Source organism: Ornithorhynchus anatinus, chromosome 10, assembly GCF_004115215.2.
Source record: "Ornithorhynchus anatinus isolate Pmale09 chromosome 10, mOrnAna1.pri.v4, whole genome shotgun sequence".
Classification (NCBI taxonomy): Eukaryota; Metazoa; Chordata; class Mammalia; order Monotremata; family Ornithorhynchidae; genus Ornithorhynchus; species Ornithorhynchus anatinus.
In genome coordinates, this window is record NC_041737.1 from 53,487,444 (window position 1) to 53,506,526 (window position 19,083).

The following is a 19,083-nucleotide window of genomic DNA, read 5'->3' on the forward strand; positions in this document are numbered from 1 at the left end:
AAAGGGGAAGGGTCTGGCGGCCCCCTCCCTCCCGCCGCCAACGCCCCGGGGCCTCCCTTCCCCTCAGGGGGGCGGGGGCCGGACCGTCGCCCGTCGCCCCCCGGAGGCGGCCGGGACCCCCGGCCCCGGCGCCCCCGGACCCGCTGCCTCGGCTCGACGGGGACCCGCGCGAGGGCCGGTAAGAGGGGCCGGAGGGCGGCCCGGGGGAGGAGGCGGGAAGAGGGGGAGGATGGGGCGGGGCGGGGCGGGGCGCGGAGCTGAGAGCCGGTCCTGTCCGTGTGTCTGCCCCCCACCGTGTGTCTGCCCCCCGTGCGGCGGCAGGAGCGCTCCCGGCCGTCGGGCGCGTCGCCAGGCCTCGTCCTCGGCCCTGGGCCCCAGCCCGCCCCTGCCCTGGCGCCGCTGCCACCTGGGCACCTGTCAGATCCAGAACCTGGCCAGCCTCCTCTACCGCCTCGGGGGCAACGCCGCCAAGGAGTCCTCCGGGAAGAACAGCAAGGGCACCTCGGACCCGCTGGGCTACGGCCGCAGGCGGAGGAGGCGGAGGAGGCGGAGGCGGAGGAGGAGGAGGAGGGGAGCCCCCCGACCCCCGCCCGATGCCCCCCCGGGGACCCTCCCCGCCTCACGGCTCCGCCCTTGACCCGGGCTCCAGAGGAGGGGACCCCGCACGCCCCAGCCGCCCGGCCTGGAGCTGCCCCCCCGCCCCCCGCCTGCCCCTGGGGCCCGGACACCCCCCGCTCCCGGACTGACCCCCTCCCCCGGGTGGCCTTGGTGGGGCGGGGGGCGACTAGGGGCTCCCCACCCTCCGCTGGCGTGCGAGGTCCTTTCCCCAGGCGGCGGGCCTGTCCTACCCCCTAATAAACGCTGACCCGGCAGGCTGGGTTTTTCTTTTCATTATGGCATTTGTTAAGCGCTTACTATGTTCCAGGCTCTGTACTGAGCGCCGGGGTAGAGACAAGGTGGTCGGGTGGGACACTCCCTGGCCCGCCGGGGGCTCCCAGTCTTAATCCCCCGTTTTACAGATGAGACCACCGAGGCGCAGACACCGATAATGACGGTATCTGTTCAGCGCTTACTTGGTGCCAGGCACTGTACTAAGTGAAGCGACACGCCCAAGGTCACACAGCAGACGAGTGGCTGAGTGGGCATTAGAACCCAAGTCTTTCTGTCGCCCAGGGCCCTGCTCTTACCACTAGGTCACCCGGCTTCTCGTTCTGTCTCCCCCTCTCGGACCCGGATCCTGGGAGTCATTTCGGTCAGCCCCCTGCCTCTGGCCAAGACCAATTCTCCCTCACGCTCCCTCAGTCAGGCCTTGGCCGAGGAGACGCCACCTGAGAGGAGGAGAACCCAATGACCCCTCGCACAGCTGGGAAGTCCTTCCTTAGATCTGGCCTCTCTCCCTCGTGCTTTCATTCCAAGTCTTTTTTTTTACTTTAAATCCTCTTTGGCCATCAATCCATTAATCAATTAGTGGTATTTATTAAGTGCTCACTCATGGGAGACTACTGTACTAAGCGCTTGGAAGAGTACAGTGCAACAGAGTGGGTAGACATGTTCCTCGTCCACAAGGAGCTCGGTCTAGAGGGGAGAGCGGGGGTCTGGAGCCCCCCCTTAGGCTGAGCCTGGAGGCGTGATCGTAAAATCATATATAGAGAGGCGGCATTGCCTAGTGGATAGAGCCTGGGATCTGGGTTCTAATCCCAACTCCGCCCCTTGTCTGCCGTGTGGCCTTAAGCTAGTCACTTCCCTTCTCTGTGCCCTGGTTCCCTCATCTGTCAAAAGGGGATTGAGACTTAGAGTCCTTCGTGGGGGGGGGGGGGGACAGGGACCAACCCGATTTACTCGTATCCAGCTCGGGGCTTAGTACAGTGCCCGGCACATAGTCAGCGCTTAACAAATACCAGAATTATCATCCTACTTGATAACACCTTATGTAATTCACAGCTGGGGTGGTGGTTCCCCAGAGGACAGAATTTGGGGGTCCCCCAGGGGAAGCTGGGGACACCGCTAATCTACCTTTTAGATAATAACGATGGTATCTGGTAAGCGCTTACTATGTGCCGAGCACTGTTCTAAGCGCTGGAGTAGATACACGGTAATAAGGGGAAGGGGAGATGTTTCCTTGCTTCGGCTTCTCATCCCTGAGCCGGCAAATCGCTAAGAATTGTCCTTCCAGGAGAGATGGGGGTTCAGGGGGATCGCCGTCGGTCGCCCACCCCCAAATTAGTGACCGTCGTGGGACACCTCCACCCCCGGGAAAAGAAGGAAAAGAAGGGGTGGGGGGTGTAGGGGGGCTGGGGATGGGAGATGGCAGGGCCCGGGGACGCTCAGAGGCGGTGCCAACGAGCTGGACTCGGGGCGCGGGGGAGAAAAAGGGGATGCGAGGAAGAAAGGGAGGGGTTTGAGGGCCCCTTCGGGGGTCGCCCCCGGGGCTGGGCTGCCCGGGCCGAAGGGCGGTCCCAAGCCCTGTGGGGGGGGGGTCGCCCTTATTAGGGGGCAAGATTTCGGGGGGTGCATGTGTCCCCGGCGGCGGGGCGGGGGCTGGAAAGTGGGGTCCGGAAGGCACAGGGGGGAGACCAGGGGAGGAGGAGTCGGGGAGCTGGAGGGTTAAGGAGGAGGGGGTGGGGCGGGCGCGCTTCGGAGGCCCCCGGGAACCTCCAGTGGACCCGACTCTCTGAATGACTCCCGGGTTGCCGTGAGTACGGAGGGGTCCGGGGGAAGTCCGGGGGTCCGGAGCCCCTTGAGGGCATCAGAAAACGGGGCTAAGCCCCGGAGGGGTGGGAGAGGCCTGCGACTCCCACTAGAAGTGGCTGGGAAGGAGCTGGGGCGGGGGGCGTGGATGGACGAGGCCCGGAGCCGGACACCTGGCTCCCGGCGGCGGCGGGAGGGGGCGGGGAGCAGGATCCGGGCCTCTCCATCCCGGGTCGGGAGATCTCCGTCTCTCCGGCTCGGCCCCGTGGGGCATGCGCGCCGGGAAAGGAAAGGATGGGGGGGGGGGGGGGGCGGCGAGGGAGGAGGGGGCTGCCTTAACCCCTTCCCGCCCAGCGGGAGCGGGCCGCCGGGGTCCGAGGCTATAAATAGAGAGCCGGAGGCCGCAGGGTGGGAAGCGGAAACCGGGGGGACAATGAGGCCGGCCGGGCGTCCGGCAGGTGGTGGCTGAAGGCCTCGCACCTCCCCCCAGCCCTCCTCCCGCCCTGTCTTCATCAAGGACCCAGGCGTCCTGCCCCCCTGCCACCCCCCGCCCCCCGGGTTCGTTCATTCACTCAGCCGAATTTATCGAGCCCTCACTGTGTGCAGAGGTGGCCCCGTTCGCCGCTCCCCCCCCTCCCCGCCCCCGGCCATCGATCTGGTCCTCTGTGCTCCCCCGCGCTCCCGCCCTTCCCCCATTTAGCCTCCTTTCCCAGCAGCGCCCGAGGGACGAGCCAAACCGGGATGGACGGCGGGTAGGACGGAGAGATTCCTTCCCTCCTCCGCCCGGCTCAGGCGGGGCCACGGAACCGGACCCCGGGCCCGGGGCGCCGCTGCGAAAAGGAGGTGGGGGCGGTTGGTGTGGGTGGTGGGGGGACAATTGGGGGGCGACTCCTTGGGGGTCCTCCGAGGGGGAGGGCAGGCCTCCCGGCTCCCTGAGGAAAACGAGGCGGTGGCCGGCGGGGCGGGATTTCTGGGGGCTGGGCCTTCCCCGAGGGGAGAGGCCGGGGCGGGGGTGACCCGGCAAAGAAAGGGTCCTCTCCTCTCCTCCTCTCCCCTACCCCTCCCCACCCCGCATCATCCTCTGTGCGCTCACCTCTCCCGGAGCCCACGTCACGAAAGCCCGGGGGTGGGGGTGGGGGGTGGGGGAAGGAGGCTGCGGGGCAGCTGCGGGACGGCTGCGGGGAGGGGCGGGAAGGGAAGGGAGGGGGGTTTCCCTCGGTGAGGCCTGGCCTGGACCGGACCCTGCCACCGAACAAGGTGGCCGAGGCCTGGGGCGAACCGAGGTGCGGGGGCCGGGCTCCGGGAGGGCCACTCCTGGGCCTGGCAGGGCCCCAGAGATTTGGGGGGGGGGTCCAGGGGAGAGCAGGGGGTCGGGAGGACCGAGGGGAGTCCCGGGAGAGCAGAGGTCCCGGGACTGTGGGGAGCAGGTGCGAGCAGAGAGCAGGGGCTCAGGAGCACCGAGGGGAGCCAGGGGGAGCAGGAGGACTGAGGGGAGCCCTGGGACAGCAGAGACTTGGGGACAGGGGGAGCAGGGGCTCAGGAGGACTGAAGGGAGCCCCGGGGAGGAGCAGGGGCTCAGGAAGACCGAGGGGGCCGGGGGAGATCAGGGGCTCGAAGCAGGGACTCCAGAGGACGGAGGGGAGCGGGGGAGAGCTGAGGAGAGTAGGGGCTGAGGAGGACTGAGGGGCCCGACGCCTGGACTGGGAATGGATGGATTCGGGAGTCGGGAATCCCCGAGTCGGTGCGAGGCTGGGCTGTCGGGACTCCGGACTGCCCAGGGCCCTGAAGGATGAGGGTCCCGGGAGCCTGGACCCCCGTGGGCGGGAGGGAGCTGAGAGTCCAGAAGCCTGGGCCCCTAAGGGCAGGCGGATGGTTGGTTTGGAAAACCGAGATGTGTGGGGTGGCGGGAAGGATGGGGACCCCTGAGTCCGCGGAGTCTCTATCCCGGGAGGAAGGCTATCTGGGTCGCTCTCTCCCAAGCAGCGGGATTGCCGACTCTATCTTCCCTCCCTCCTTCCTTCTCTCTCTCTCCCTCCCTTCCCCGCTTCATCCTTTCCCGCTCCCCGGGCCCTGGCGATACTCTCCCGGATCAGGGATCTAGGCGGCCATGGCTGAAGCCCACCAGGCCGCGGGTTTCCGCTTCTCCGGGCCCCAGGAGGGCTTGGAAGAGGAGTTCCACCACCAGGCCCTGCGGGAGGTCTACCTGTCTGGCCTGCGCTCCTGGAAGAAGCGGATTTCCCACCTCTGGGTGAGGGGCGCCCCTCCCTCCCCCCCGACCCCGGCCTCCCCTTCTGAGACACCTGACCCCACTGCCCGGACCCTGCTGACCCCCGTCTCTGGCAGCCCTGGAGGTAGCTGGCCATCAGGGTGGGAGGAATTGATAAAGCCTGGGCCTACGAGTCAGAAGGTCATGGGTTCTAATCACGGCTCTGCCACTTGTCTGCTGTTTGACCTTGGGCAAGTCACTTCACTTCTCGGGGCTTCAATTACCTCATCTGTAATCTGGGGATGGAGACTGAGGGCCCCTCGTGGGACAGGCACTGTGTCCAACTGTTTCTCATTGCGGGCAGTTTATTGTTGCGTCGTACTCTCCCAAGCGCTTAATAGCGTGCTGTGCGCACAGTGAGTGCTCAATAAATATGATCGAAAGAATGAAGAAATCTACCCCAGCACTTAGTGGAGTGCCTGGCGCACAGTGAGCGTTTAACCGATACCACAGTTATTTTTACTAAGCCTCTCTCTCTCTCCCTCCGCCCCCTTCTCCCTCTCTCTGGCTCCCTCGCTCTCTCACTTCTCCTCCCTCCTCTCCGCCTGCAGTATGGCTTCCTGGCCGGGGTATACCCCGCCAGCCCACTCAGCTGGCTCTTCCTCTTCCTGGCACTGCAGCTCGCCCCCCTGGTCCAACTGGATCCATCCCTGGGGATGGTGGGAAAGATCAAGGAGCAGCTGCCGATCAGGTGAGACCGCGCATCCGTCCCCTCCTGGAGTCTCTCCCGTCCCATCCCCTCCGACTCCTCTCCATTTTCCTCTCCAATCAATTGGGAAGCAGCGCGGCCTAGTGGAGAGAGCCCGGGCCTGGGAGCCAGAGGACCTGGGTTCTCATCCCAGCCCTGACAGCGGGTCTGCGGCGTCACCTTGGGCAAGCTCCTTAACTTCTCTGGGCCTCAGTTACCTCATCTGTCAAATGGGGATTCAAACCCTCCCCCTCCCTCCCCTTTAGACAGTGAGCGTCGAGGACGGTGTCCCACCTGACCATCCTGTAACCGCCCCAGCGCCTGGTACAGTGCTTGGCACATAGTGAGCGCTTAACACGTACCACCATTTTCATTATTTGAGAGCTTACTCTGTGCCGAGCACTGTATCAAGCACTTGGGAGGGTATGAGTTGATACGCATGATCCCTGCCCTCAAGGAACTCCAGAAAGCTCTTAATAAATACCACTATTATTATTATCAATAAAGCAGTAGTATTTGATGATTTACTCTGTGCAGACACTCTACTGGGTGCTTGGAAGACTATAATAATAATAATTGCGGTATTTGTTAAGCGCTTAATATGTGCCGAGCACTGTACTAAGTTTGGGGGTAGAGGCAAGATAAATCAGATCCCACGTGGAGCTTTGTAAGTGCTTAACCAATCTCATTAGTATTATTCGCTATCAATCAATTAATAGTACTTGTGAGCTTACTATATGCAGAGCACTGTACTGAGTGGGAGAGTGCCGTACAATAGATTCTGTAGGCTCAATCCCTGCCTTCAGTGACCTTTGTAAGGGCTTAGTAAATACCACTATTATCTATCAATCAATCAATAGTATTTATTATTATATAATAATTGTATTTAAGTGCACTATATTTGAGAGTTTACTATTATCTATCTATCAATCAATCAATAGTATTTATTATTATATAATAATAATTGTGATATTTGTTAAGCACTGACTATGTGCCAGGCACTATATTTGAGAGTTTACTATCTGCAGAGCACCGTGCTGAACGCTTGGGAGAGTGCTGTACGATAGATTCAGTAGACTGGATCCCTGTCATTTGTTCACTCATTTCATTCAGTGGCATTTATTGAGCAGCTGTGTGTAGAACATTGTACTGAGCACTTGAGAGAGTTCAATACCACAGGAAACAGACACGTTCCCTGCCCACAATGAGCTTACAGTCTAGAGTGGGGGGGGGGAGATAGACATCAATAAAAATAAGTAAATGACAGATATGTCCAGAAGGAGCTTCCAGCCCAGCCCCCCATCTCTGCCCCCGGCTTGGGCTCTGTACTCTCGGCTGTCTGTCCCCAGCGGGGAGCCGCTTCTGGACGGGTTCTGGGGAGCCGTAGCGTCCGGCCTCTTCGCCACGGGGCTGTGGCTGTTGCTGATCCTGACGCTCCGCCTGGCTCTGAGGCTGCTCCTGTCTTACCACGGCTGGATCTATGAGCCCCACGGACACGTCTCCACCACCACCAAGGCCTGGCTGGTATGGACGGGGGGGCTGGGGAGGGCGGGGAGGGGGCCTGGATGCTCAATGCGGGAGGGGACTGCCGGGGAGAGCCAGAGTTTTGGGGGTGGGGGCGAGTGGAGGAGGGGGGTCAGCACATATGGCCATGACGTAAATGAAACTGCCCAAGTATTAAGTCTTCAGTGAGCATATTATCCTTTTGATTCAGTTCTTCTGTGCCCCGATACTTTCTGTGTAAAACCCTCTCTCATTTGATCATTTGTACAATATTCTGGGAGAACCCCAGAGACAGCTACGTCGTTGGCTGGGCACAAAGAGTTTGGTCTCTGGTTTGGTGGGACCTGGTTTATGTAATCATCATAATAATAATGTTGGTATTTGTTAAGCGCTTACTATGTACAGAGCACTGTTCTAAGCCACTGGGGTAGATACAGGGTAATCAGGTTGTCCCATATGAGGCTCACAGTCTTCATCTCCACTGAGGCACAGAGAAGTGAAGTAACTTGCCCACAGTCACACAGTTGACAAGTGGCAGAGCCGGGATTCGAACCCATGAACTCTGACTCCCAAGCCCGGGCTCTTTCCACTGAGCCACGCTGCTTCTCCCAATCAGTAGGATTTATTGAGTGCAGACTGTGAGCTTACAGATGTGTATTTTCTCCCAGCGCTCTGTACGGTGCTCTACACACAGTAAGCGCTTAATAAATACTCTAAATACAACTACCTACTAGGTGGAAAGCGCTGTTCTAAAAGTGTGGGAGGGGACAATGGAGTTGGTAAATAAGATCTCTGCTCTCAAGGAGCTTTATAATAATAATGATGGCATTTGTTAGATGCTTACTGTATGCAAAGCACTAGCAGGGAGGACAGACCCTGAAAGAAATTAGAGTAGGAAGAAGAAGGGCAAGGCAAGATATATATGAGTTAATATTTAAGTAATAGGGTATTGAAAGCAGCATGGCCTAGTGGGTAGAGCCCGGGCCTGGGAGTCAGAAGGTCATGGGTTCTACTCCCAGCTCCGCCACTTGTCTGCTCTGTGACCTTGGGCAAATCGCTTCACTTCTCAGTTCCCTCATCTGTAAAATGGGGATTAAGACTGCGAGCTCCATGTGACTGTGTCCAACCCGATGATCTCGTATCTACCCCTGCGCTTAGAACAGTGCCTGGCACCCAGTAAGCACTTAACAAATACCATTATTACATTTTTACTCTCCCAAGTGCTTAGTACTCAGTACTCAGTACTCCAAGTGCTCAGCACACAGTAAATGCTCAATTAATACGATTGATTGATTGATTATAGACAGGGTGCGTCTTGCTGGCTTTTGGAGGAGAATCTGGGAGGGAGATTCCAGGGCTGGAATTGGGGGAGGAGAGGGAATCATGAATCACGGGGAATCACAGGGCGGGAGACATTCGAGGGGTCTTGGGGATGGGCGGGAGTCGAGCTAAGCGCGGAGCCGACCCCTGCCTTGCCCTCCTCCAGGCGTTGGTGAAGATTTTCTCCGGGAGGAAGCCGATGCTCTACAGTTTCCAGGGCTCTCTGCCCCGGCTTCCCGTCCCTGCCGTGCAAGATACCGTGCAGAAGGTGAGCGAGGCGGGGGTCGGGTGCAGGCCACTGGTCTGCCGGGTGACCTTGGGTGAGTCACGTCACTTCTCTGGGCCTCAGTTACCTAGCCTAGGGGATAGAGCCCGGGCCTGGGAGTCAGAAGATCATGGGTTCTCATCCCGGCTCTGCCAGTTGCCTGCTGTGTGACCTCGGGCAAATCACTTCACTTCTCTGGGCCTCAATTCTCTCATCTGTCAAATGGGGATTAAGACTGTAAGCCCCATGTGGGACAGGACTGTGTCTAACCTGATTATCTTGTATCTACCCCAGCCCTTAGAAAGGTGCCTGGAACATAGTAAGTGCTGAACAAATACCGTAATTATTATTATTATATGTACAGTAGGGATCAAGACCTTGAGCCCTGTGTGGGACATGGACTGTGTCTAACCTGAGTAACTTTTATCTACCCCAGCGTGTCGTATGGTGCCCGGTTAGGTAGTAAGGGTGTACCAAATACCCTTAAAAAAAGGAGAATTAGGGGGAGGGGAGTGAGTGAGAGGCAGAGGGAGGTGAGGAGGGAGGGGTGTGATGGAGGCACTGATGAGAGCTGTGCCGGCAGTACCTGGAGTCGGTCCGGCCGCTGCAGACGGACGAAGACTTCGAGCGGACGATGGCCCTGGCCCAAGCCTTCCAGCGCAAGGAGGCCCCCCGCCTGCAGTGGTATCTCCGCCTCAAGTCCTGGTGGGCCGCCAATTACGTGAGTCCGCCCCCTCCCAAGCACCCACACACCCACTCACCCACCCACCCACCTTCCTGCCCTGCCCCCTTCTCTTAGCCCCGCCCATGATCCATAATAATAATAACGATGATATTTGTTAAGCACTTACTAGGCACCGTACTCAACGCTGGGGTGGCTACAGCCAAATTGAGTTGGATGCGGTGCCTGTCCCATGTGGGGGTCGCAGTCTTAATCCCCATTTTCCAGATGAGGTCTCTGAGGCCCAGAGAGTAACAATCATAATAACGAAGGTATTTGTTAAGCGCTTACTATGTGCCAGCACTGTTCTAAGCGCTGAGCACTGTTCTAAAAGAAGTGAAGTGACTTGCCCAAGGTCACACAGCAGACAAGTGGCAGAGTCAGGATTAGAAACCATGACCGGCTGACTCCCAGGCCTGGGCTGTGGCCACTTAGGCCATGTTGCTTCTCTTAATAATAATAATGATGGCATTTGTTAAGCGCTTACTATGTGCTGAGCACTCTTCTCTTAGTCCCGCCCCCTCAGCCCTCCACTCCCACCCCTTCTCGTGGCTCCTCCCACCCCCTCTCGAGCCCCGCCCCTCAGAGAGACCCCACCCCACCCCGCCCCCACCCCAGCGACGTGTGTCTTTCCCGCCTCCCCCCACCCCGCCACAGGTGAGTGACTGGTGGGAGGAGTTCGTCTACCTGCGAGCCCGCAGCCCTCTGATGGTCAACAGCAACTACTATGTCATGGTGAGGAGGTCCGGGAGGAGGGAGGGGAAAGCTCATCCATCGATCCATCCATCCATCCATGCCGTTTATCAATCGGTCGTATTTACTGAGCACTTACCGGGTGCAGAGTACTGTACTAAGCATTTGGGAGAGTACAATATAACAGAATAATAATAATTATAATAACGATGGTATTTGTTAAGTGCTTACTATGTGCCAAGCACTGTTCTAAGCGCTGGGGTAGACACAAGGTAATCAGGTAGTCCCACCTGGGGCTCACGGTCTTCATCCCCATTTTACAGATGAGGTCACTGAGGCACGTGACTTGCCCAAAGTCACAGCTGACAAGTGGTGGAGCCAGGATTAGAACCCACGACCTCTGACTCCCAAGCCCGGGCTCTTGCCACTGAGTCACGCTGCTTCTCTAAATAACAAGATACATTCCCTGCCTACAATATGCACAGTCTTGAGCACTTACTATGTGCAGAGCACTGTACAATAGAATGATCAGACACGTTCCCTGCCCATAATGACCTTAGAGCCCAGAGGGAGACAGACTTTAATATAAATAAATAATTTACAATATATAATTTAAAGATGCGTACATTAGTGCTGGGTGGTTGCGGGTGGATCCAGCAAATATCAAATTCCCAAAGGTCACGGATTCGAGTGCACAGATGATGCAGAAGGGAGAGCGAGCTGGGGGGAAGAGGACCTAACTGGGGAAGGCCGCTTGGATTGAGATGTGACCTTAATAAGGCTTTGAAGTTGGAGAGGGGGGTGGTCTGGCGAACATGGAAGGGGAGGGAATTCCAGTCCAGAGGGAGAACTTGGGAAAGGAGTCGGTGGTGAGATAGATGAGAGTGGGGCACGGTGAGTGAGCGAACGAAGCGTGCAGGCCGGGCTGGAGTAGGAATCGGTGAGGTAAGGTGGGAGGGGGGAGAACCGATTGAGTGCTTTAAAGCCGACGATACGGAGTCTCTGTTTGAGACGGAGGTGGATGGGCAGCCGTTGGAGGTTCTTAAAGAGAGAGGAAATGTGGATGGGACATTTTGGTTGAAAAATGATCCGTGCAAGCAGAGAGAAATCTTGCCTGGAGTTGGGGGGAGAGAGAGGGAGCCAGGAAGTCAGCAAGGAGGCAGATGCAATAGTCAAGATGGGATAGGATAAGCTCGGATCAGCGTGGTAGCAATTTGGATGGATAGGTAAGGGCGGATTTTAGCAGTGCCGTGAACCGAGTGGATTTGGTGCCAGATTGGATACGGGGGTTAGATCAACCGGTCGTATTTATTGAGTGCTTATTGTGTGCAGGGCACTGTACCAAGTGCTCGGGAGAGCCCAAAATAACAGAGTTCGTAGGCTCTCTGTCCACGAGGAGTTCCCAGACCAGACGGGGAGACATCTAGTAAAATATATTACAGATATGGACAGAAGTGCTATGGGGCTGCGGGTGGGGAGGAATATCAGCTTCTAAAGGAGGCAGATCCAAGTGTGAAAGAAATGAATGTAGTATTTATTTTTATTAACGTCTGTCTCCCCTTCAAGGCCCGTAAGCTCGTGGTGGTAAGGGAATGTGTCTGTTTATTGTTTTTATTGTTGTATTGTACTCTCCCAAGCACTTAATACAGTGTTCCACACACAGTAAGTGCTCAATAAATATGATTGATTGACTGATAATGAAGAAAGGAGAGGATGAGGAAATGAGGGCTTCGTCGGGGTGCGTCCTTATGTGTGATTTATTTGATGTGATTTATTGATGTCGTGGACCATCGGCCATCTCCGCTGTGGTTCACCTGCTCCAACTGCTTATCTGGATAAGTTCACATGGATAATTGGGAGTTGAACGTGTGGATCCAGGAATGTCCCTCTAAATCCCTACCCTTCTGCCCCCGCGCCTTCAGGATCTCCTCTACGTCAACCCGACCCGGCTCCAGGCCGCCCGGGCCGGGAACACCGTCCACGCCATGTTGCTGTATCGGCGGCGGCTCAACCGGCAGGAGATCCAACCCGTGAGAGGGGAAGGAAGAGGAGGAGGAGGAGGGAGGAGAAGGCCCAGAGGAAGCCCGGGAGGAGCTCGGGGCAGGAGGGAATGGGGTTGGGGGGTGACACCGGAAAATAGGGAGCGGGAGAGAAGGGCGAGAGGGGAGCCAGGGCTGCTGCTGACCCCCTCCCGGTCTCCCCTCTTGCAGATGATGCTGGCCGGGTGCCTCCCCACCTGCTCCGCGCAGTACGAACGGATGTTCAACACCACACGGATTCCGAAGCTCGGGACGGGTGAGAGGAACCGAGTCCCCCGAACCCCCTCACACACACCCTCCCCCTCGCTGACCTCCTGCCCCGGTTCCACCCCTTCCCCGCAGGGTCCTTGTCTGATTCCCGTTTGCCCCCTTTTCCTTTTTCCCGCTGCTTAGAACATGCTCTGCAGGCAGTAAGCACTCAATAAATAAATTCTACGATTACCACTACTATTCCTTCCAGCACTTAGTTCAATGCTTGGCACATAGTAAGCACTTAACAAATGCCAGAATTATTATTCCTATGACTACTGCTAGAAGAATGATCGAACTCCACCCCTCCCTAATTCTGCCCTGCCCCTCCTACCATGACCCCGCCCTCTGCCTCCCGTGGCCCCACCACCTCTCCATCTGGCTCTGCCCCCTCCCTTTGGTTCCGCCTCCTCCTCCCCTTCTGTCCCCTGGCACTGCCCCCTTTCTCTCCCATTCCGCTGACTCCATCCCCTCCACTGACTCTGCCGCCCCCCCCCCCCCCCCAACGACCCCGTCCTCTCGGACCCGGGTCCCCAGACACCCTCCAGCACCGTCGGGACAGCCAACACATCGCCGTCTTCCACCGGGGACGCTTCTACCGCGTGGGTCTCTACTCTGCCGGACGCCTGCTGCCCCCCAGGGCCCTGGAGCAGCAGTTCCAGAGGATCCTCGATGACCCGACCCCGCCCTGCCCCGGAGAGGAGCATCTGGGCGCCCTGACCGCCGCTCCCAGGTGAGGGGGGCGCCTGGGTCGGCCGGGGACGGGGTGGGCGAGGGGCCCGGCCGGGCAGGAGGCGGGGTGGAGGGGCAGTGCGGGGAGGGGGGAGGGCGGCGGTCTCAAACCCCCTCGCCTCCCCCACCCGCCCACCGCAGGGACACCTGGGCCCAGACTCGCTCGGCCCTTTGGGTCGGGGGCTCCCGGAATGCGCTGGCGGCCGTGGAGGAGGCCGCCTTCTTCGTCACTTTAGACGACTCGGCCCAGGGGCTGCGGCCGGAGGAGCCGGTCACCTCCCTGGACAAGTACGCCAAAGCCCTGCTGCACGGGAAGGCCCACGATCGGTGAGAATCGCCCCATCCCGCCCCCCCCCCCCACCTCTCTTCATCGCCATCATCATCGTCATCGTCATTGTCGAGGGCGGGGGTTGGAGCCCGCCGCGTGCAGTAAATGCTGATAATAATAATAGTGGTATTTGTTAAGCGCTTACTATAATACTTATGGAATTTATTGGCGCTTACCAGGTGCCAGGCACTGTTCTAAGTGCTGGGGGAGATAAAAGGTAATCAGGTTGGAAACGGTTCCTCTCCCAAGTTGGGCTCACAGTCTTAATCACCATTTTACAGATGAGGGAACAGAGAAGTGAAGTGACTTGCCCAAGGTCACGGAGCAGATAAGTGGTGGAGCCGGCATTAGAACCCATGATCTTCTGGCTCCCAGGCCCAGGCTCTATCCACTAAACCACTCTGCTTACTCTATGTCAGGCACTGTTCTAAGTGCTGGGAAAGATAGAGGATGAACAAGTCAGATAACAATCCTTGTCCCACACAGTAAGTGTCCTCCCTAAGTAGGAGGGAGAACAGATACTGAATCCTCACTTTACAGAGGAGGGAACGGAGGCACGGAGAAATGAAGTGACTTGCCCAAGGTCACCCAGCAGATAAGTACTGGATCCGGGATTAGAACCCAGGTCCCTCTGACGCACAGGCCCGTGCCCTATCCCTTAGGCCATCCTGCTTGTCTAAAGACATGGTCCCTTAGTTTCCAGGCTAAGAAGTGTGGCATTTATTAAATGCCAAGCGCTGTACTAAGCGCTGGGATAGAGACAAGCAAACCGGATCAGACCTCCCTGTCCCACATGGGGCTCACAGATTATTCTTTCCCTTCTCCTGTCTTCCCTTTCCCTCCTTCAGCCCCTTTTCTCCTCCTCTCAATTTACTGTTCTTCTGAGATGCCCCAGCTCCCCCAAACTGCGGCCTTTGCTTGCTCACCAGGTCTCCCCTTCTTCGTTCCTCGCTTCCTTCATCCCCTCTGACTCTTCCCTGCAAATCCTGGCCAGATCCTGGGTCCTCCCCGCCGACGCCCCACCAAGCAGCAGATTTTAGGAAAAAGACCCCAGCAAGGACAGGGGAAGGAGCAGAGAAGCCCGACAGCTATCCCCCATCACCCCCCCCCCCGACTTCGGCCCAGTCCCCGCTCCCCGCTCTGACACTCTGCCTTCTCCCAGGTGGTTCGACAAGTCATTCACCCTCATCATCTTCACCAACGGGAAGATGGGACTGAATGTGGAGCATTCGTGGGCTGATGCCCCCGTGGTGGGGCACATGTGGGAGGTAATGGAGACGGGCGAGGGTCCCGAGGGCAGGGAGAGGACGGGGTTCGACGGAGGCCAGCCGGCTCCCCAATCCCACCCGGCCTCCGGGTCTACCGGCCCTTCCGGAGTGGTCGACCTCTCAGCCGGTTGGGCTTCTAGATCTACCGGTCAACCCGACCTGGCCACCGTGGCCTCCAGGTCGCGGGAATTGTTATTATATTGGACCCTCCCAAGCGCTTAGTACAGTGCTTTGCACGCAGCAAGCGCTCAATAAATACGATCAAATGAATGAATCGGCCAATAATAATAGTAATTGCGGTATTTGTTAAGCACCTACCATGTGCCAAGCACCGTACTAAGCTCCGGGGTAGATACAAGATAATCCGGTTGAACACAGTCCCCGTCCGACATAGGGCTCATAGTCTTCATCCCCATTTTACACAAGAGGGAACTGAGGCCCAGAGAAGTGAAGTGACTTGTCCAAGGTCACACAGCAGAGAAGTGGAGGAGCCGGGATTAGGACCCAGGTCTTTCCGACTCCCAGGCCCGTGCCCTATCCACTAGGCCAAGCTGCTTCTCAATCCAGCCCAGTCGAGCCTGTCGCTATGCCAGCCCCGACCACCATCATGAATGCCTGGGGTTGGGGAATGGTAAGCAGAGGGGCCCGGACGCTGAACGGGAATTCTCACCCACCCTCCTTCTTTCCCTCCTAGTTCGTTCTGGCTATGGATAGCTTTGATCTAGGCTATTCTTCGGATGGACACTGCTGGGGAAATCCAGATCCCACACTTCCCATCCCCCAGCGCCTAAAATGGAACATTCCTGAGGAGGTGAGATCTACCCCCACCCGCCCCCGCAGGACTCAGACTCCCTGTCTTCCTGATATCGCGTGGTCTCATGGCCCTCTCGACGTGCAGCCCAGTGTTATATCAAACTGCACCGTCTCATGTGATGATAACAGTCGTCACAAGCAGCATGGCGTACTGGATAGAGCACGGGCCTGGAAGTCAGAAGGTCATGCGTTCTAATCCTGGCTCCGCCACTTGTCTGCTGTGTGACCTTGGGTGAGTCACTTCACTTCTGTGCCTGTTACCTCATCTGAAAAACGGGAGCTGAAACTGTGAGCCCTACGTGGGACAGGGGACGGAATCCAACCCACTTTACTTGTATCCACCCCAGTGCTTGGTACAGTGCCTGGGACATAGTAAGCGCTTGACAAATACCATCATCATCATCATTGTTGTTATTATTATTAATAGGCTCCTAGGTGCCAAGCACTGTACTAAGCGCTGGGGTAGATTCAAGATCCTCAGGTCGGACACAGTCCCTGCCCACCCAGGGTTCAAAGTAGGAGGGAGACCGGGAACTGAATCCCCATTTTACAGATGAGAAAACTTTCAGGCCCAGAGAAGTGAAGTGACTCGCCCAAGGTCACGCAACAGCCAAGGGGCGGAGCCGGGATTGGGACCCAAATCCCCGACTCCCAGGTCTTGCCTCTGTCCCCTGGCTCACGCCGCTTCCCGTTCACTTCCCCTCCCCCAATTAATCAATTAATTAATGGTATTTATTGAATGCTTACTGTACACTAAACGCTTGAGAGAGTACAATATAAGAGAAGTGGTAGACACATTCCCTGTCCAAAAGGAGTTGCCTTATTAGTAGAGCATGGGCCTGGGAGTCAGAAGGACCTGGGTTCTAATTCGGACTCCTCCACCCTCATGGAGCTCACAGTCTGAATCTCCATTTTACAGCTGAGGGAACTGAGGCACAGGGAGTAATACTAATAGCAATTATGGTACTCTTTAAGCGTTTACTATGTGCCAAGCACTGCTCTTAAGCGCTGGGGTAGGTAGAAGTCAGTCAGGTTGGACACAGTCCCTGTCCCACATGGGGCTCACGGTCTTAATCTGAGGGAACTGAGGGCCAGAGAAGCGAAGTGAGTTGCCCGAGGTCACACAGCGGAGGTGGGATTAGAACCCATGACCTTCTGCCTCCCAGGCGGGTGCTCTATCCACTAGGGGGTGCCGCTTCTCCAACCTTGTCCTAAACCCCGTCCGTCCCCCAGGTCTTCCCGTCCATCTCCCTGGCCCTCCGGACAGCCCGGGCCCTGGCCGCCGACATAGACTTTCACACCTTTCCTTTCACCGACTTTGGCAAAAACCTCATCAAGCGGTCCCGTACCTCACCCGATGCCTTCCTCCAGATTACTCTGCAGCTGGCTCACTTCAGGGTACTAGGGAGTTGAAGGGGTGGGATGATCGTGTATGGGTGCGTTTGTGTGTGTTGGGGTGGGGGCTGGAGCGTCCGGGGGTCGGTCCCCGAAGAGCTTGAGGCCACGGGCCAGACACCAGGATTCCCCAAGGGGCAGGATTGGGATGTGGAGCCCCAGGAGATGGGAGCCCCGAGAAAAAGCCTGAACAAATCCCCAGGGCTGGGAATGGAGGGAAGGGGTTCCTGCGATCCAGCTTTGGGAGAAGACCCAGGACCTCGAAAGGAGCGTGTGTGGGAAGAGTTGGACAGAGAGGGGTTCGGGGAAGGTGAGGACCTGCCCCTGCCTCTACCCATCATGGGCTTCCCCTCGCTTCCCCCCACGCCCCGCAGGACAGGGGCCATTTCTGCCTGACCTACGAGGCCTCGATGACCCGGATGTTCCGGGAGGGAAGGACGGAGACCGTGAGATCCTGTACGCGAGAATCCTGCGCCTTCGTCCGGGCCATGGAGGATCCCGACCAGAGCGTGAGAGATGGGCCGGAGTGGTTGTTGATGGGTTTGGCGGTGGGGAGGGCAGCCCCGGGGGGCGGAGGAGGGCAGCCCCTTCCTGACTCCCGCCCCCTTCGCGACTCGCTGTCGCGTGCTTCCGGCCGCCCCCGTCACTACCAGGACGCCCAGCGCCTCTCCCTGTTCCGTGTGGCCACGGAGAAGCACCAGGCCCTGTACCGCGCGGCCATGACGGGGGCCGGCGTCGACCGGCACCTCTTCTGCCTGGCCGTGGTGGCCCGCTTCCTCAACATCAACTCCCCGTTTTTGTCCCAGGTCAGCGGGGAGCGGGGCCGGGGGGTGGCGAGTGGAGGGAGACGCAGGGGAGGGGTCTGAGAGGGGGACGGCGGGCGGGACGGGAGACCCCGTAACAACTCGAGGAGAGGAAAAGTGCCTGCCGACTCGGATATGCTGTAGTCTCCCAAGCTCCGCACACGGTAAGCGCCCAAATAAATACGACTGAGGATGAGAGGGAAGCATAGGGATGTCGGTGGCCGGGGGAAGGTCTGGAGGCCCCAATCTCCCCTTCCCACAGGCACTGTCAGAGCCGTGGCGCCTCTCCACCAGCCAGACGCCCATCCAGCAGTCCCACCTGTTTGATCTCAAGAGTCGGCCGAACTACGTGTCCTGCGGTGGGGGATTCGGGCCTGTGAGTGCACGGTGGGGCCGAGGGTCCCGGGGTGGCTGGTCGGGGGGGACTGACAAGTGCGGGTAGCGGTGAGACCCTGGGTCCGGGTGGGCGGAAGTCTGACCCCTCCCCAAATCCCTCCGCCCTGACCTCCTTACCTGCCCCAGGTGGATGATAAAGGCTACGGAGTTTCCTACATTATCATCGGGGAAGACATGATCAACTTCCACATCTCCTGCAAAGTCTCCTACCCCGAGACGGTGAGAGGTCCCCTTCCCCGATCCCATCAGCCCTCCAGCGCCCTGAGCCTCCTCTGCCTTCTCCCCCTCCTCCACGTCCTTCCTCTTCTTCCCTTCTTCCCCAGTGGGTGGGTGGTCTGTCAGGTTCCTCCCCGCTCAGGGGCTGGGGGCAGGGCGCAAGGGATTTTGCAAAGGGGTACGGACAGAGGCCTGAGGCGGTCGGGGGTAGAGTGCCCCGCCCGATGTATGGTTCCTGAAGAGAGCGGGAGCTGGGGGAAGGGAGAAGGGGGTTGCCTGGCCTCACGGGGTTCCCCCCCATCTCTCCCCCGACCCCAACAGGACGCCCACCGCTTCGGCCAGAATATCCGGGCAGCCCTGCTGGACATCGCCGCGCTCTTCCAGTTCGGGGAGGAGACGACCAAGAAGGCAGAGCGACCCCCGGGGGCGGCGTCCCACCTGAAGCCCACTGGGGAGGCAGGAGCGAAAAGATTCTGATGCTTCCCTTGCCTTCGAGGAGCTGGTCTCCTGTGGGTGTGGGGGTCCCCCACCATCGGGCCCCCCTCCCCTAGATCTCAGGCTTGAACCGGTGGCAACTCCAGCGCTTGGGGACTCCTCGTCAGCTCCTTGGGCTCCGCGCTCCCCCCGCCCCCCAGTCAGGGGGTCCCAGCCCCCCAATAAAGCGCTGAACCGGCACGTGGGGTTGTCGGGTCGGGGAGCG

At 58.6% G+C, this 19,083-nt stretch overlaps 1 protein-coding gene and 1 long non-coding RNA gene across 3 annotated transcripts; both read left to right on the forward strand.

Moving 5' to 3' along the window:
• Positions 1-99: 99 nt before the first annotated feature.
• On the forward strand, positions 100-894 carry LOC114814748. The gene is made up of 2 exons (XR_003762499.2): positions 100-178; positions 322-894. It is a non-coding gene; the product is annotated as an uncharacterized LOC114814748 (long non-coding RNA).
• Positions 895-3,411: 2,517 nt separating this feature from the next.
• On the forward strand, positions 3,412-19,058 carry CPT1C (carnitine palmitoyltransferase 1C). Of its 2 annotated transcripts, none has more exons than XM_029073970.2 (19): positions 3,412-3,531; positions 4,782-4,936; positions 5,506-5,645; positions 6,992-7,166; positions 8,632-8,733; positions 9,314-9,451; positions 10,109-10,186; positions 12,067-12,174; positions 12,355-12,439; positions 12,970-13,165; positions 13,306-13,491; positions 14,655-14,760; positions 15,455-15,571; positions 16,807-16,971; positions 17,343-17,477; positions 17,622-17,774; positions 18,034-18,147; positions 18,294-18,386; positions 18,705-19,058. In XM_029073970.2, the coding sequence occupies exons 2-19, from the start codon at positions 4,796-4,798 to the stop codon at positions 18,858-18,860; spliced, it is 2,388 nt and encodes a 795-aa protein (XP_028929803.1). In that variant the 5' UTR covers positions 3,412-3,531; positions 4,782-4,795; the 3' UTR covers positions 18,861-19,058. The 2 variants fall into 2 exon arrangements, with proteins under 2 accessions (XP_028929803.1, XP_028929802.1); XM_029073969.2 differs by lacking the exon at positions 3,412-3,531 and adding an exon at positions 3,848-3,971.
• The last annotated feature ends 25 nt before the right edge of the window (positions 19,059-19,083 follow it).